This window comes from Culex pipiens, chromosome 2 (assembly GCF_016801865.2).
Source record: "Culex pipiens pallens isolate TS chromosome 2, TS_CPP_V2, whole genome shotgun sequence".
Classification (NCBI taxonomy): domain Eukaryota; kingdom Metazoa; phylum Arthropoda; class Insecta; order Diptera; family Culicidae; genus Culex; species Culex pipiens.
The window spans coordinates 104,883,699-104,900,041 of NC_068938.1; the positions used below are offsets into that span (position 1 = coordinate 104,883,699).

The following is a 16,343-nucleotide window of genomic DNA, read 5'->3' on the forward strand; positions in this document are numbered from 1 at the left end:
GTTCGTTCGTTCGGCTCGTCGTATTATTTATCAGCCCGTTCGTCGCAGTTGCTAAACGGTGTTGAAACCTGACTGACTTCACACACTCGTTCGTCTCTGTCCCGTTGGTGCTCTCCGGACGGAAAGATTTCCTTCAGTGCTTCGTTCGTTTTGTGCTTTTTTTGTTGTTTCTTTTTTGCCCATAGTGCTGTGATTCCCGTCAAAGTTCCCGTCATCTGACTCTGAGTCGTGCTCTTCCTTCTTTTTTTTTGCGTTGAGCAATAATTCCGTGTGATAGACCTCCAAATCCAACCATGAAGACGCTCCGAAATTGTATGCTGGTAATGGCCGGACTAGTGGTCCTGTGCAGTGGTAAGTGTCACACAATTGTGTAATCTATGAATCGTCATTGGAGCATTTTTTTGTTCTGCTCTCAATACCTCATCTCCCTTGCGTCTTATCGCCTGAAAAGCAGGAAATTTGAAACCCACAGCGATCTGTTCAGCCGAGAAATTCTTCCCTAATCGAAGCAATCCGAGCTCGCTCGGTAGTTCTGAGCTTTGCTATTGCGATGTATATCGAGCAGCGCAGCATGTCATGATGCATTTCTGTATTGTAATATGGCTTCCACCCCGGCCGTGAAGGGAAGGCCGCGATATCTCAGCAGAACAAAGAAGGCTGTGCGAGACTCTCGATAGCAGCGATGTCGTTTACGTCAGAAAGTGCGTTTTGCTTTTTTTTTCCTATGGAGTGTACATTGGTCATCACACTTGGGAGGATGAACCTGCCCAAAGTGATATGCAAACAGCTGTTTTGACAGGAAAAAAACGGGTCGAAACGCGAAAAATATGCGGATTTCTGCCCTGACTGGTCATGAAAACATCGCAAAAGATCTTCCACAAAACTTAACGGCAAATGTGAAGTTTAAGGGAAGAGTGGTTATTCTGGGTAATTACCTAACAAAGACGAACTTTTTTCTACTCTTCAATTTTGCTTGCTTGCTCTTTGCTTCAAAGTGTAGCCATTTTCCAGGCAGGCAAAGGCAGAACGAAAACTATGAATCATTCAATTTGCCTCTGCACGGTTGCCAGCGAGGTGGCTATTTTATGGCCTGTTGCTAATTTGTTTGTTGGATTGGAAAGATTTCAACAATCTCTTCAAATACATTTGCTATTTGGAATTACTGAAACCACATTTCTTTAACAGATCTAAGTTCTTAAATATCGTTGTCAAACATATTGCTGATACAGCAAAGTAATGAGAAAATACTGTGATTGTACAGCATTTCAAGCAATAAAGCGAGCTGTTTGAGTTTGTAATCTCTGTTGTTCCTGGTCAGAAACGAAAAAAAGCTGCTCGCTTAGGAAGTCATCCGTATCTCTAGCCTAGATTGTATTTTATTAGCCTAATTTGTTCTTTTTCTCGACACAAAAGTTCAGGGATTCTTTGAACCGAGGCCGATTTCATAAGAATCTGTTTATTTTTTTTTACAATAATGTCATCATCCTTTTAGAAATTAAGTCATATTCTAACATATAATTTAATTGATCATGTGATTGGCAGATTTTTCTCATTTTTTATAAATTTATTCGGATTTTTTCGATATTTATGGTGGCAGTGCGTGGCCGAATGGTTACGCTGTCCGCTTTGTAAACGGATGATTCTGGGTTCGATTCCCATCTGCTCCAACCTTCCATCGGATGAGGAAGTAAAATGTCGGTCCCGGCCTTGGTTGTTAGGCCGTTAAGTCATTCCAGGTGTAGGAGTCGTCTCCATGCCATAAGTACAAACAACACACCAAACCAAGCCTACTCCGGTGGAATCGCTGGCGGCGGTTGGACTCGCAATCCAAAGGTCGTCAGTTCAAACACTAGGGTGGAAGGTTCCTTGGAGTAGAAAGAGGTTTGGGTGCTCTCCCCATTCAAGCCTTCGGACTCCTAGGTTCGAGCAGAAACTTGCAATAGAGACCACAAAAGACCCGGGGGTCGTTAATGTGGATGGTTTGATTTTTTTTTTTGGATTTGATCCAACTTGAAATAAGCCGATATTTACAACTAGAGTGAATCATGCAAAACATTTCAGTATGTAAACAAAGAATGTGTGGAGCAAAATTTGAGGGCGCATAAAAATTTTGACAGCTAGAACTATTTTGCGAATTCCAACACAACAGGTAAAAAAACCCGCAGCGTTAGAAAGAAGATGAGTTATTGATTTACACATCGAGTCTAATCTAATCTAATCTAATCGAACACAAGCGCAGCCAGTCCAAAGAAAGCATCCAGGAAGAACTTATGGTTAGATTACGCCTCAAGTTCCTTCTTGTCAGTATTAATGATTGCAGTACTTTCGAGAACCCCCGAAGTGTATTAACACTCATTAAAGCGGCCCGGCCTACTGCGTTGCATTAACCGCATGAGACAGATTCTACGAACGGAACCCACATTTCGTAGAATCATCAGGGGAAGAAGAAGAAGCCGGGGACATACCGTACCAACCGGTTCGAGCTATTTAAAGATTATATTGGTGTGTGGTGTGTAGGGGCATCGTTGGGGAAGGGATTGTTGTATTATATAGTAAATAACCTTGTGACATTATTTTACCACTACGGATTAATTCACTCAAGGGGTGTCAACCCCTCGGTGGCCGAATGGCTAGAGCATCCGACTTCCAATCCAAAGGTGTGAGTTCGAATCCCACCTGATTCCATGCGTTTTTTGTTCATATTCAAAGTTCAATTATAGTCGAAAATTTTCAAGGAGACCGGTCGGGAATCGAACCCTGAACCTTCCGCTTATGAGGCGGGAGCCGTAGCCATTAAACCACGAGCTGGTCTATGGTTTAACACATCGAGTCTTATGAAAAAGTTACCTGTTGTTTCGAAATTTGCGAAACAGTTCCATGCTTATCCGCCTTATTCTCGTGTTGCTCCAGATGTATCAAGCTCACGTTAGTGGATGTTTACATTAGAAGTGAGAAGTAAACACTCTTTGTCTACAAACTGGAAATGGTCCATTTATACTGTTTTACTTAAAATTATTGAGTAAATTTTTTGGTACAGAAATATGCTTGCTTACTTTCAATTAATCCACTAATCTAAAAATTGCAAGAAAATCCATTTTCAGAAAATCATGAGTTTTATGATTTTTTGTGACTTCGCCAATGTTTTGAACAAAATGTATAGTTTGAGGTCAACTTCAGCAGTAATTTTTACTTATATCCCCTATTTTTAAGACAATAAGTTTGCAGTAATTTTGATTTGTACAAACTTTTATTTAACGTTATTTGTTCCATTTCAAAAGCTAAGGTAAGAATTTTCTCACGATTTATACCCATCATGTCCGTTTTTTCAGAAAAGTTGTATTTCAATAGTGCTTTAAAAAAAGTTTCGCTAAAAATTGTTATTTTACAAACCGGGGTGACTTTGACAGTCACTGTGTTTCTAACAAATTTTAGCCTGAAAGTGAGTTAGTTGAATTTATTACGTCAAATTGATCATTAGTAAGGTTTCTTTGAATGTTTTAATAGAAAAAATACAAGTAAATGTTTTTTCAACTAAGTTTATTTACTTAACTTAACTTCAAAAAAATTTCAATTTGAATTTCGGTCGAAATTAAATTAAAATTATTTTTATGTAATTTTTTTTTTTTTACACAAAAAACATTTTTTTTGCATAGATCATAGATTTTCCACATTGACTTAAAAAATTGTTCTACTGAAAATGCATATAAATCTGGAGATATTTTTGATTTCTGTTCACAAAACACTTGAAACTTATAACAAGATGAAATGCCAAAACAACCGAACTGCTCGGTAAAGTTTTGTATCGAATTTCCGATAGATCAGTAAACTGTGTACAATTTTAATATATCAAATAAGCGAATGATTGGTAAAAATTAACTGATTGGTAGAATGAAACAGTACAATTTGAGGTTATGAATGTACGGTTTTTATTGAGTTTTAGTTTTCATCAAAGCGCCGCAAATGAAGATAGAAAACTGCCTGATAAACTGAGCCACCGGTGCAACGAAAATTTCAATTGATTGCGAGTAGATGTGGAAAATCGACGGCTGTAAGATAAATCTTGTAAATTTTCATTTGAAAATCTTACCAAAAACGTTTTACAATTCCTGCATCGTCCTCCACTAGCTGATCGTTAATGCCGCTGATAGTGTCCATGATTGATTCAATTGCGAGATTCCGCTTGATTTCGTGCCACTTTCAACAAAATTTACCTGATGCCTCCAACGCACTTCAAAAACAACAAACAAAACGCTGTTCTGCTCGTTGGTCCGGTCCTCGCTCGAATATTGCTCGTCGGTTTGGACTCCGCACTACAACAACGCCGTTTATCAGCTAGAGAGAATTCAACGCAGGTTTGTCCGATACGCCCTGAGACTGCTGCCCTGGAGAAATCCCCAGCAGCTGCCGCCATACGAAGACCGCTGCCAGCTCATGCATCTCGACACTCTCCAGCTGCGTCGTGACCTGGCCCGTGCGTTGACAGTTTCGGACGTTCTGACCGACAGGATCGATTGCCCCTCTCTTCGAGATAAGATCACCCTGACTGCACCTGCCCGCCAGCTACGCCACACGCCAATCATGCAGATCCCTTTCCGCCGTACCAATTACAGCGCCAACGGAGCCATCGTCGGACTGAAGCGAGCCTTCAATAAAGTGTCCTCTGTTTTTGACGTCAGTTTGTCCCGCGATGTGTTAAAGTCCAAGTTTTTATCAGTGTTAAGACGAGTTTTTAAGTTCATTTGGGCAATAAGTGCCTGTTGAGAAATAAACAAACAAACAAACAAGATGTGCACCAAATATTCAACAGAATTTTGGTAAACCACGCGCTAACTTCTGTCATTTTCTACCGAAATTTGGTTCTTAGTGTAAAGTTGCTCAAAAAATAATACAATCCGTTTTTTAATTCGAACTCATTTTAATTATCAATGTTTTCAAAACTTTAATAAACTAACTTTTGAAACCTTTCAATTTTTTTTGATAACAGCTTATCAATGTCAAAAAGAAAATCCGTAACTTGAGAACGGATTTTCTGATCAATTTGGTGTGTTAGGCAAAGTTGTAGATATTTCTTAGGATTTCACACAAAATAAATCAATAGCGCAACCATTTAAAAACTCATTTTGGATATTTAAGTGACGAAAATTGCATCTTTTGAGCATTGGCACAAGTTGATCAAAATTAATTTGTCAGTGTTGCCATTTTTTCGTTTTTTTTCATATTTCAGGCTCTGTTTTCAATATTTCGATCCAAATAGTATCAAAAAATGTTATATACAGTTATGCCTCAAGGATGCTTTTTCGGCAATGGATTTTTCTGCAAGTTAATAGAATTCAAAAAAATCTACAGTTATTTTTGAAGACTCTCCGGATAATCGATAACCGAGTCTGGGCTGTAATACATTAGGATGTAACAAAAATGACTTTTTGGCGGGCAAACTACTGAATCCCCATCATTCTCTTGGTAGCATCATGATCTATTGCTAGAGTAGAACGAGTAAACATTTTGAATTGTTTTATTAATCCGGGATTGTGGTTAGATTGTGGTCAATAAATATCTTTTGTTTGAATGAATGAAAAAAAAAAAATGCATTCAGCAAAATTGCTTTGGGACGAATCGTAATTTGATTTCCAATTGACAATGTTTAAATAAATTTCAAGTCTCAGTTATGATTCTAAATTCAATCAAATCTGACAACACTGCCACTATAGCTCGCCTCGCCGCAACATTGGAGAATGCGAAGGATCACACTCGCGCTCGCTCGAACGCCATAAATGAATGCGCCTCATGATTGCCTCACGGACCGAGTATCGAGCTGATTTTGCGTGATGGTCACATGAACTGAGGGGCTAAGCTAAGCAAGCTCCTCAACAACACCGATTGCTACACTTTAGCCACTAGCTGGTACTTATATCCAAACACGAAGAACTGCCTTCAACCCTGGCCAACATTGTATGAAAGCGTTGTTGCGGCCTGTTATCAGCGAGCTTGATTTGCGTTGCTTGTTTTCTCGGGATTAATATCACTGTAATTTCTTGTTGACATGCAACAACTGCGTCGAAGTTTTTTTTTATTTTGCTTGGAGAAAGGCTCGATTTTGCGGCGTTATTTTAAATTATTATCGATTTTCTGTTGAACAGATTGACACCTTGCTGCTGCTGTTTCACCAGCGGAATTAGCTGTGACTCAGCGATTGCATAAGCCGCCTGTTTTGGCAGGCAAATTTCGGTTCTACTTCCTGCTTTTCGCATGGTGTTTCTCTGCCCAAGGTCGGCCGGCCGTATAATTGCGATCAAATCCAATTCCACGTGATGCACGTTGCATGTCGTTGATGTCGACGGTGTACAATGTTTGGCTCATCCTTGAATCCTTCCGGAATTTTTCGGTTGGTTGGCAGAACCAGCCGACGTTCTGGGCAGGTAGGAAGTGTTGTTTCCAGGTCTTGTGTGAGCCTACAAAGAAATCGTTCGATCTGGAAAATTCCACTTTCATCAGCAAGTCTCGTCCAGTTATCGCTAAACGGTTTCAATTTGTTTGCTTTGTGCTTTGTATTGAGATGGAATGTCAACTCCGGCGAAACAAAAATAAATCTTCGAAGAAAGGCGATAAGACTCTCGCGCTCGCGTTTCAAATCCAAACATCACTTCAAACTGCTGACTCAAACTCCTTTCTTCACGTTCTCTCTCCCTATTACAGCTCAAAAGGATGGTCCCGTCATCATACCAACTACCGAGGAACCTCCAGCAACAACAACAGCTGCGCCAACAACAACGACGGCTGCTAGCACTACAACTGCTAGCACTACAGCAGAGCCTCCACACACAACTACTCCAACGCCGGCACCAACGACTACTGCAGCACCTACAACAACTAGCACTGCTGTGCCCCCGACGACTACTCCGGTGCCGGAACCGGACATAGGCAGCTGGACGTACACGAACGCCACCACCAACCAGACCTGCGTGCTGGCCCAGATGGCGCTGCAGCTCAACGTCACCTACCTGGACAACGGTGAGTTTCATACTTAATCCTCGAAAGCTTGCTTTTTGTCAGCACTGGAGGTTGAATATTCATGCTACTTTTCAGTGTGGATTTGGTGATTGATAATTAGGTAGGTATTCCAAGAAAAGTGTTCGTCACCAAATCTTCGTCAAGGCAACTTGAAATAAGAATAGAATATTAGCCACTTGGTTTTTCGCATTGGCAGCCAAAACTGAAGAATACTTTTGTGAAATTCAAATTTTAGAAAATGCATTGGAAAATTCTTTACCAATCGGAACAAAAACCTTGATTTTTGGAAGTGGATAATAGTCGTTTTTTCAATTATAGGCAGTGTGCGGCCGTTTACAGTGTACTGCCGTTTTACACATAATTGTCCCATGTTTACAGGAAACTCCATGCGACATAAGACGTGTATGCAATATAAGCATTCCATATTATTTTAAAAGTCCATTTTTCATGGACTAGGCATTAGGATGTAACAAAAATGACTTTTTGGCGGGCATTCAAGGGTTTGTTCCGGTGGACATACTGAGCCCAAATCCAAAATATGAGCTTGATTAGGCGTAACAGGAGCTGGTGCCCCGCCCTTCAATTTTAAATGGGATTTAACCCGTAAAAAAAGATTTTTTAAAAAATGACACTTTTTGAGGCATTTTGGCCACTGAAGCGTTTATTTTCAACATCATTGGCGTGTAGGCCAGCTCCTTGCGCATCTTTTGGTATATATAACATTGAAATTTGGAGCATCCTGAAGCTTGGTACAGGCCTTCAAAAGTTTGGCATTTTTTCGAAAAATCGGCCAGATCCTTTTTTTTACGGGTTAAATCCCATTTAAAATTGAAGGGCGGAGCGCCAGCTCCTGTTACGTCCAATCAAGCTCATATTTTGGATTTGGGCTCAGTATGTCCACCGGAACAAACCCTTGAATGCCCGCCAAAAAGTCATTTTTGTTACACTCTACTAGGCATCACACTTATTTTGCACTTAGAAAACATTTAAATCACGGATCTGAGTGACTACTATCTAATCCAGACAAACCAGAAAGTTATGAAATTGGAGGAATAATTGTTCAAAAATCACCTCAACTAATAAACAACAATCTCCTGAAAAAGAAAAAAAATCCGCACTCCATAAACAAAAATGAAACCGTTACTTACACTTTTAAAAATTTCCCACCCACTTCAAAATATTTTTCCATAAAGCATAATTATGTTTTTTTTATATTTGTAATTCGAATTGTAATATATTACAAATAATATTTCTTGCTTTTAAGATTTTGTTAATTAAAATCAATTACAATAGATTTCTTAAAAGCTTGTCTATACTCTAATATTTTGACGGAAAACGTCCAACAAATACTTTAAAAAAATCTTTAGCTGATATGGGTATTTTTCATATGGGAAATATACCCATTTTCGGCACACTAAGCTATCCGATCAATTCTCATCACTTTTGCAGTTTTCCACTATTTTTACTACCTACTTTCAAATAGTCAAAAACACTTTATGTAAGCTGTAATTTAAGTGAAAGTCTCTATTCAAAGGCTTTTAAAATATTCTAAAATCTATATCTCGCGGATTTACTGATGGATTAGGTATCATTGGCAAAGTTATAAGTATTGTTAAGTACATTTTTGAAAAAAATCTCAAAAAATTACCCCTTTGCCTTCCTCACTGAGGTAAGGCTATAATCCTGGCAACCCTGTCTCGAGATATGTCCACTTAAGAGTTATTTATGTACTATTTGGAAGCCGGATCTCACTTAAATGTATGTAAACTATGTCCGGATCCATCATCCGACCCATCGTTGGTTAGGCAATTGAAAGGCCTTTCCAAAGAGTCCAAAACATTGAAGATCTGGCAACCCTGTCTCGAGATATGGCCACTTAAGAGTTATTTATGTACTTTTTGGAAGCCGGATCTTACTTAAATGTATGTAAACTATGTCCGGATCCACCATCCGACCCATCGTTTGTTACATTTTTATTCCGGATCTAAAAAATAGATTTGTGTCCAACCCCATCATATCATCCATTGTTGGTAATGAGTGAGGAAGGCTCCAACCAAATAGGTGGATTAAGTTAGTTTTTCAATTGAACTTTTCACACAAAATATTGAATTGCGCAAAATAACAATTTTTGAAAATTCTAATTTTGTGATTATGTTTTTCATGACAAAAAAGGCAATCTTTTGAGCTATGGCACAAGTTGGTTAAAATTCATTTGTCATTTTTTTAATTTAATTGTTAGAAATCGTTGAAAATAGTCAAAAACATTTTTTCATTTCAGTTTTATGGCATATCTACAGTCACTTTACTTAGAAAATTGCACTTAGTTTAGGAATTTGAATCAATGGAAATCAATCTGATCTTCTACAATGGAGAAGAAATCAAATTAGAAACTTAACGTATGGTTTGGAGAATTTCAAACAAACAACTGCATAGCAACGTATATCAGCACTGCATTTTTTTTAACCTTCGGGAAGTCGCGTGTTTTCGCCTTTCTTACAAGTGCCCTTACAAACTGTGTACAAAGTACACTTACGCGACCTCCGGTGGGTTAAAGTTGATTGTAGATGACGGCCGTAAGTTGCGTACTTTCCTTAGTAACCTTTCTATTTTACTTTACTTAACCTTAACATCTTATATGGTCGATGATAAATGTTTTTGGTTTGAATAAGTGAGCGTTTTTTAAAGATTTTCACATTAAAAAAGAAATTTAAAAAATCTAGACACAGCGCCGGTTTCAAATGAAAGATGGTTTGTTGGACTTTTAAGGAAAAACAGTTTGAGGTTCGAAAAATTAGGCTTACATTTGAGAAAGTTGTACGAAACCTTTTATTCAGCTTTGACGGTGTCTGGATCAAACAGATTAGGTCTGAAAATATTTACATCAAATTCCTCGGAAGGTTTTACGTAGGCTAAGTAAAAAAACGACTTGTACAGATCCGAGATTTGATTTCTTAAAAATAAAATCGCTACAACGAGAATGACCAAGACCAACGGGAAAAACGTCTTTTTTTATCAAAACTGTGATAACTCGAAAATTAATGGGATGTCTCATATTTTTTAGGTATCAAAAGTCTCGTCTGGTAATACCCAAAAATGTTGAGTTGTATATTTGGTTTGCTTTTGAAAATCTATCAAAGTCACCTTGGGTTTTCAATGTCACCCCAGTTTACGTGACAGAGAAGTCTTAAAGACATGCAAAAAATATGGTTGGATAGTTTAAACCCAACTAAAATTATTAATTCGTATGTTATATTAAGTAGTATTCGAATTTTCAACAAGATTATTAAAAAAATATTAAATTATTTTAAATTATTCATAAGAATCCCGAACTACTCTTATCACAAGACTTAACGCATGGCTCGAAATGTGACCAACTAGGATGACTCACCCTTTTGGCGCGCTGCAGTTGTCCGGTTTTTGATGCTTTCCAGTAGTAAAAGTTATAAAACATGTCTGCCCCTTTCTTGCTCGAGTAACGGGTGCACGATGATGATACACTCTATCAAAACCGCGTATATGCGAACATTGCTCTTAACTGGCTGCGCTCTTATCAGGATTAACGTGACTGTATTTGAGTTGCTACAGTTGACTTTTTTTTTCAACCGCAAACTGTTCCGTTTTTGCTGTTATCTGTATTAATTGGAATTTGATTGGCTTTGTTCGCTTTGCATTGGGATAATAAATTTGAACCATTCAAAATTATTTTGAATTCATCAAAAGTACTTCGATTTCATAATGTTTTACGTAACAACTGACGTCATAGTTGAGGAGTGCCATCGGAACCATTTTTCCGTTGCAAGCTTCGCAAGCTGTCAATGACTAAAAAATAAACATTTATAATCGTATTGATTTTCCTACCGCACATGGTAAATGCACCCTTCACTCCGAGCCCGCAACTTCGCTTATCTTATGTACCCGGTACAATTTTACAAATATTTCATTCTTCTTCCCGTTTTCTCTTCCCACCTCCTCATTCAGCCGACAAGCCGGTCCACGTGCTGTACGACGTCCCCAAGGATGCCCGCGTCGTCAACGGATCCTGCGCCCCGGACTCGCAGTTCCTGCTGCTGACCTGGAACGCCATCTCGCTCGCCCAGAACACGCTGAAGGTGTCCTTTGCGTACAACAAAACCGAACACGAGTTCGCGCTGGCCGGGCTGAGCTTCTTCCTGAACCTGTACGGCGATCAGTTCCCGAATGCTAAGGGTGAGTAACATGCACAATTGAAATCGAAGTTCTTTTTAGTCGTTTTTTGTACTTAAATACTAAAATTGTACAAAAACTTGGTGACAAATTTTTCAAACATAAAATGGAAATAATGTGTGCACCCGCAATAGAAAGCAGAGAGGTTATCTTCTCAAAATTAAAATAGTAGAATAGTGCTCCATTGCAAGCAAATTAACCTCCAACGAGCACATCAACACAAAATTGGGTCCATTTGTTCATTAAAACAGTTCATCTTGGAAAATCGTCTTTTATACCAAATTAAGTCTTCCGAGGAAGACGCGTTTTAGTGTTCGTCAATAAATCTTTTTCAAGGCATTTGAATTGGTAGCACATGTTCTCAGAGAATGTTTTCACCGTTTTGCTAGTAGTTCAAAAATAACATCAACTTAAAACATTTTAAATGTTAAAGTAACCAAATGAGTTATTTTGATATTAATAACTCAAATATATATTATTTTTTTGGTACAATACTAAAATATTATATTTGTTGTAAAATTCAATGAAAACTGAGAGATTTAATGGTTTGAAAATTTGATGTTAACGGCTGACTTGTACAGAGCAATTTACCTAAATGCTCAAGTTTTACGGGTTAGTTCCCATTTAAAATGGCTCATGCTCAAGGTAAACCCGTTTTCAACCCAATGGTTGAAATGTTGGCCTGAGCCGCCATTTTCAGTAATCTTTCGGGAAATCTCAAATAATTTTTGATCTCAATCACTTTAATTTTTTTGTCCTCGGCTTATGCCTAGTTCTTTGGCCTATTTAAAGGATGGTTTTATATATTTCTAGTATTTTTGAATCCTTTACAACATGACCAGTTCTTTGGAAATGAATTGGTTTCTCAAAATAAAGAACTTAATATTTCAATCGTGACCAGTCTTTTCAACTATTTATAAAATGATTTTATTCATTTCTGATAGTTTTTGCATTCTTTTCAACATGACATGTTCTGTAAAAATGGATTAGTTTTTCAACAAAAAATAATTTCTGTGTACTTTTTGCTTTCTTTCGAACATGACCAGTTCTTTGAAGAATTTAAAAGATGATTTTGATAATTTTAAGGAATTTCTGCATTATTTTCAAAACAACCAGTTCTTTAAAAATAATACGTTTAAAAAAATGCTACTTTTTGAATTCTTTTCAAACATGACCAGTTCTCCAAAAGAAAATTGGCTTTGAAAAAAAATCGATGAGTTTTCGCATTCTTTTAAAATTTAGGAGGTCATTTTGAGCAACTTTTGCTCTACGAAAAACTTTACTTCTCTTGTTTTATGTTTTTATTGTTTAATTTTTAGTATTTCTATTTGTATTTATCTTATTTAGTTTATGTTTGCCTCTGGTAGTATTTGGCTTATACTACACACTCAGATTTTTATGCCGAACTTCGGCAGAATTCTGCCGAAATCAGAACAACTTATCGCTCGGCAGAAAAATATGCCGAATCTCGGCAAAATGTGAGTCATTGTACCGATTACTCGGTGAAAAATGACAGTTAATTTGCCGAAGTTCGGCATTTTTCTGCCGAAGAAATCAGTTGGTCTGTTTTCGGCAGAATTCTGCCGAGCTCGAAAACCAAAAATGAGTGTGTACCACTTCCTGTTATTACCTTTTTTCTTTTTATTTTTTTATGTTTTACAGCCATTTTTTTAATTTTATTGTGTTTGTTTTTACTCTAGAATGAAACCATTATCATTAAAACTGTTTAAAAATGTTTAGAGGCATAGTCTGTGATAATTCGAAATTACTGCATACTTCTTTTTACATATAACATTAAAACAAATATTAGTGAATAACAGCCAAATCTGACCCCAGAAAAAATACAAAGTCACTTTAAACAAGTCGCACGTCCAACCTTTAAATTGTCTTATATTTTGAGAGTTCTTCTTTCCAATTCTTTCAAAAGATCGAAAATTTGTTGAAAAAAAAAAAAAAAGATTTTTGGCGAATTTTTTGATTGAAGCCATAGAGGCAGGTGGGGTTGGGTAGTAGAGGGTTATAAAAGAATAGATATATAGTTTTTTGCTTTGCATTCAATAAAACATGAGCAATTCTTGAAAACATTACCATAGATTATTTATCAAAAAATACCATTTTGTTTTGATATTTGAAAATGTCAGTTTCGATATTAATTTCGTTTATAAATTTATGGATATTTTCATTTATTTCTGTGAGGTTTTGTTTTGAATAAAAAAGACGAGATGATGTTATATTTAGCTCAAAAGAAATACTAAATACCCCTAAATTTTTTAAGCAAAAAAATTGGTGAAATGTCCATGTCGATTTGACGAAACGACTTTAGGCGAAACGAACCAGATGCTTTAGATATATAAACGAACTTTTTATCATGACAAATTTTATTCATTTGTCGTTTTTTTTCGATTCCTGAAAAAAACTATTAAAAAATCAAAAAATCTCAGGATTTATGAATTTGAGTTTCCATGAATTTCGTTCCGAAATGTCTGTCGTGACCGTAAAGCCTTTCTTCAATTTTTATTTTAGTATGGTACCATCCAGAAAACACGTTGACACTTTTTTTGGAAATCTCTACACCCACTCCTTCGTAGACAATTGTAAATACAAAAACAATACTTTTTTGTATGGAGCGTGGACAATTCGTTTCACACACAAAGGAATGAGTGCTGCGCAAAGTCACTCACACAATCATTGACTTCCCTCCAGGAAAAAAATCGCTTAGAGAGCGGTCGTTTGACATTCTACCGAGATTCCGATCATCTCTCCAATGATAGCAATCATATGACTTCTGTCACCACGCAGCATACACTAGGAAGAGAGAGACAAAAACAAGAGAAAGATAAAGAGCACGTTGTCTCGTTCGGGCGGCTGCTTGAGTGGTGCTCATTTTTAGTTCGTTTCGTCTTCGTGTTTACGTTCACCGACCGTCGCCAAGCAATGACGATCATGATAGGCGTTGTGTGTCAGCGATCAAATATCGTTTGGGAAATGATCGCTGACAGAAAGTTCTATCAAATATCGAGCAGTCCCATTCAGTGATAGATCCCTTTTCAAGCATTGCTTGCAGGCCTAATTCTGTACATAGTTTTTGCGTTGGTGTAAGAAAACGCATCAAAATCGTATTCCAATTATTGAATGTTATCAAAAAAAAAATTAAATCATTAATATATAAAATACACTAAAATTAGAAAATGTGAAAATATGGTGTAGTTTCGCTAAAATTGGCTTTTCGAAAACTTTTTGAGTTAAGTTTTTTTTAACTACACTCAAACCAACGATTATTGCAAAGAGATGTACTGCAAAAGCACGTTGAGCCCATCTCACCTCCCGAGCAGACGGAAATAATCTGGGAATAACATTTTTTGTTATTTGGAAATACCAGGCCAATATCATTTTATGTTATTTTTAACAAGTTTTGTTATTCGCCGTTATGAATTTTTTTGTTATTGGATTGTTATTGTAATAACAGACTAATAACATTTTAAGTTATTCTTCGAACAAATCTTTGTTATTATTTTTTGTTATTTTAACAACTAATCCGATCATCCCAATAACAGTTGGAGATATTCTTCCATAACAATAAATGTTATTCCAAAGTTGTTTTGGCTTCCAACCAATATCAGACCAATAACAATTATTGTTATGATAACATAAACTGTTATTAAACCCTTATGCAAAAATGGATTTTTCAAGAAGATTCCATAACATTTTTTGTTATTTTAACAGTATTTGTTATTGAAATGGCATGAATTTTGTTATTACCGTCTGCCCGGGGCATCATTGCAGTCACGCTGTCAACAAGTAAGTTACGCAGAGTCACCACCAGACGGAAACGAAGAACATGTTTGCCCTATGCCTCTCATCTACCAACAAGCTCTCGTAGTACATTGGTAAAGAGTTGGACTCTCACCCATAGCGCTTTGGTTCGAATCTTAGTGTTCGCGTTAATGTTTTCGTGCTAAAATGTACACATTTTTAATAGCTACAAATGCCGACTGCATATTTGGTTGGACCGATGGCATAATGGTTGTAAGAGCGTCGTCTTCTTATGGCCATTTGCAGAGCTTCTTGAGAATTTGTCATACGATTTTGTCGCTCTTGTTTGGGTGAAGAAATTCCTTTTCAAAAGCAATCCAACTAATCACGTTTCTTCTTTCCTTCCCGCAACAGCCAACCAAACCCTCACTCTGGTCAACAACCAGACCCTGTTCAAGACGCCGCTGGATATGTCCTACCACTGCAACCGGGTCCAGCTGCTTAATCTGACCACGGTCGAGCTGCCCACCACCGGCGCCCAGTCCACCGTGGCCGTGTCCAAGCTGCAGTTCGAGGCGTTCCACAGCAAGCACAACGCCAAGTTTTCGATCGCCAAGGACTGCGACGCGATCGACACGCCGGATATTGTGCCGATCGCCGTCGGATGTGCGCTCATCTTGCTGATTGTGATCGTGCTGATTGCGTACCTGGTTGGACGCCGCAGCACCCGGTCCCGGGGATATCTCAGCATGTAAGGAGGAGGAGGAGAATTGATCTGCTGTTTGGAAACGATGCCATCTGAGAAAATGTCTTTAAATTTGAACCACAAACACATTTTTCAAGGGTAGAAACAGTACTCGGAACTGATTGAAATGAGGGTTGAGGGTTTTCGGGGGAAAATTATTTCGAAAAGAGTACCGTAAAATACTTGAAAAAAATGTTCTTCTATTGCTAACTTACACCTGAATATCATAGAAAAAAAAAATCGAATACAGAAAACCGTTGCAAAAAAGGCTAGTTCAAATTTGAGTTTGTTCAAATTATCACACGAGTGTAGGATCCTTTCTTTTCACCGCTCTATCAAGACAGCAAACACACAGAGAAATACAACATTCAACAACTTTTCAGCGTAGTTCTTTAAGAAATCCAGGTACAGCAGAAACCAAAAAAAAAAGAATTAGCAAAACAGAACAAGTTACGAAGGTGAGGATCAAATTAAATCGGAACAAGAAACAACAATTCGAAAGTCGAAGGAAAAATAAGAGGAAAAAAATCTGTTTACAAATATACCTTTCTGTAGTTGAATAGTGTAATTTTTATGAATCAAATAAAATAAACAGTTGATTGGTAAATTGATCAAACCAACGGTCGTTTTAAAT

At 37.4% G+C, this 16,343-nt stretch overlaps 1 protein-coding gene across 1 annotated transcript; it reads left to right on the top strand.

Moving 5' to 3' along the window:
• The first annotated feature begins 38 nt into the window (after positions 1 to 38).
• On the top strand, positions 39 to 16,184 carry LOC120427864 (lysosome-associated membrane glycoprotein 2-like). The gene is made up of 4 exons (XM_039592792.2): positions 39 to 351; positions 6,694 to 7,008; positions 10,987 to 11,214; positions 15,379 to 16,184. The coding sequence occupies exons 1-4, from the start codon at positions 294 to 296 to the stop codon at positions 15,717 to 15,719; spliced, it is 942 nt and encodes a 313-aa protein (XP_039448726.1). The 5' UTR covers positions 39 to 293; the 3' UTR covers positions 15,720 to 16,184.
• Positions 16,185 to 16,343: the final 159 nt, after the last annotated feature.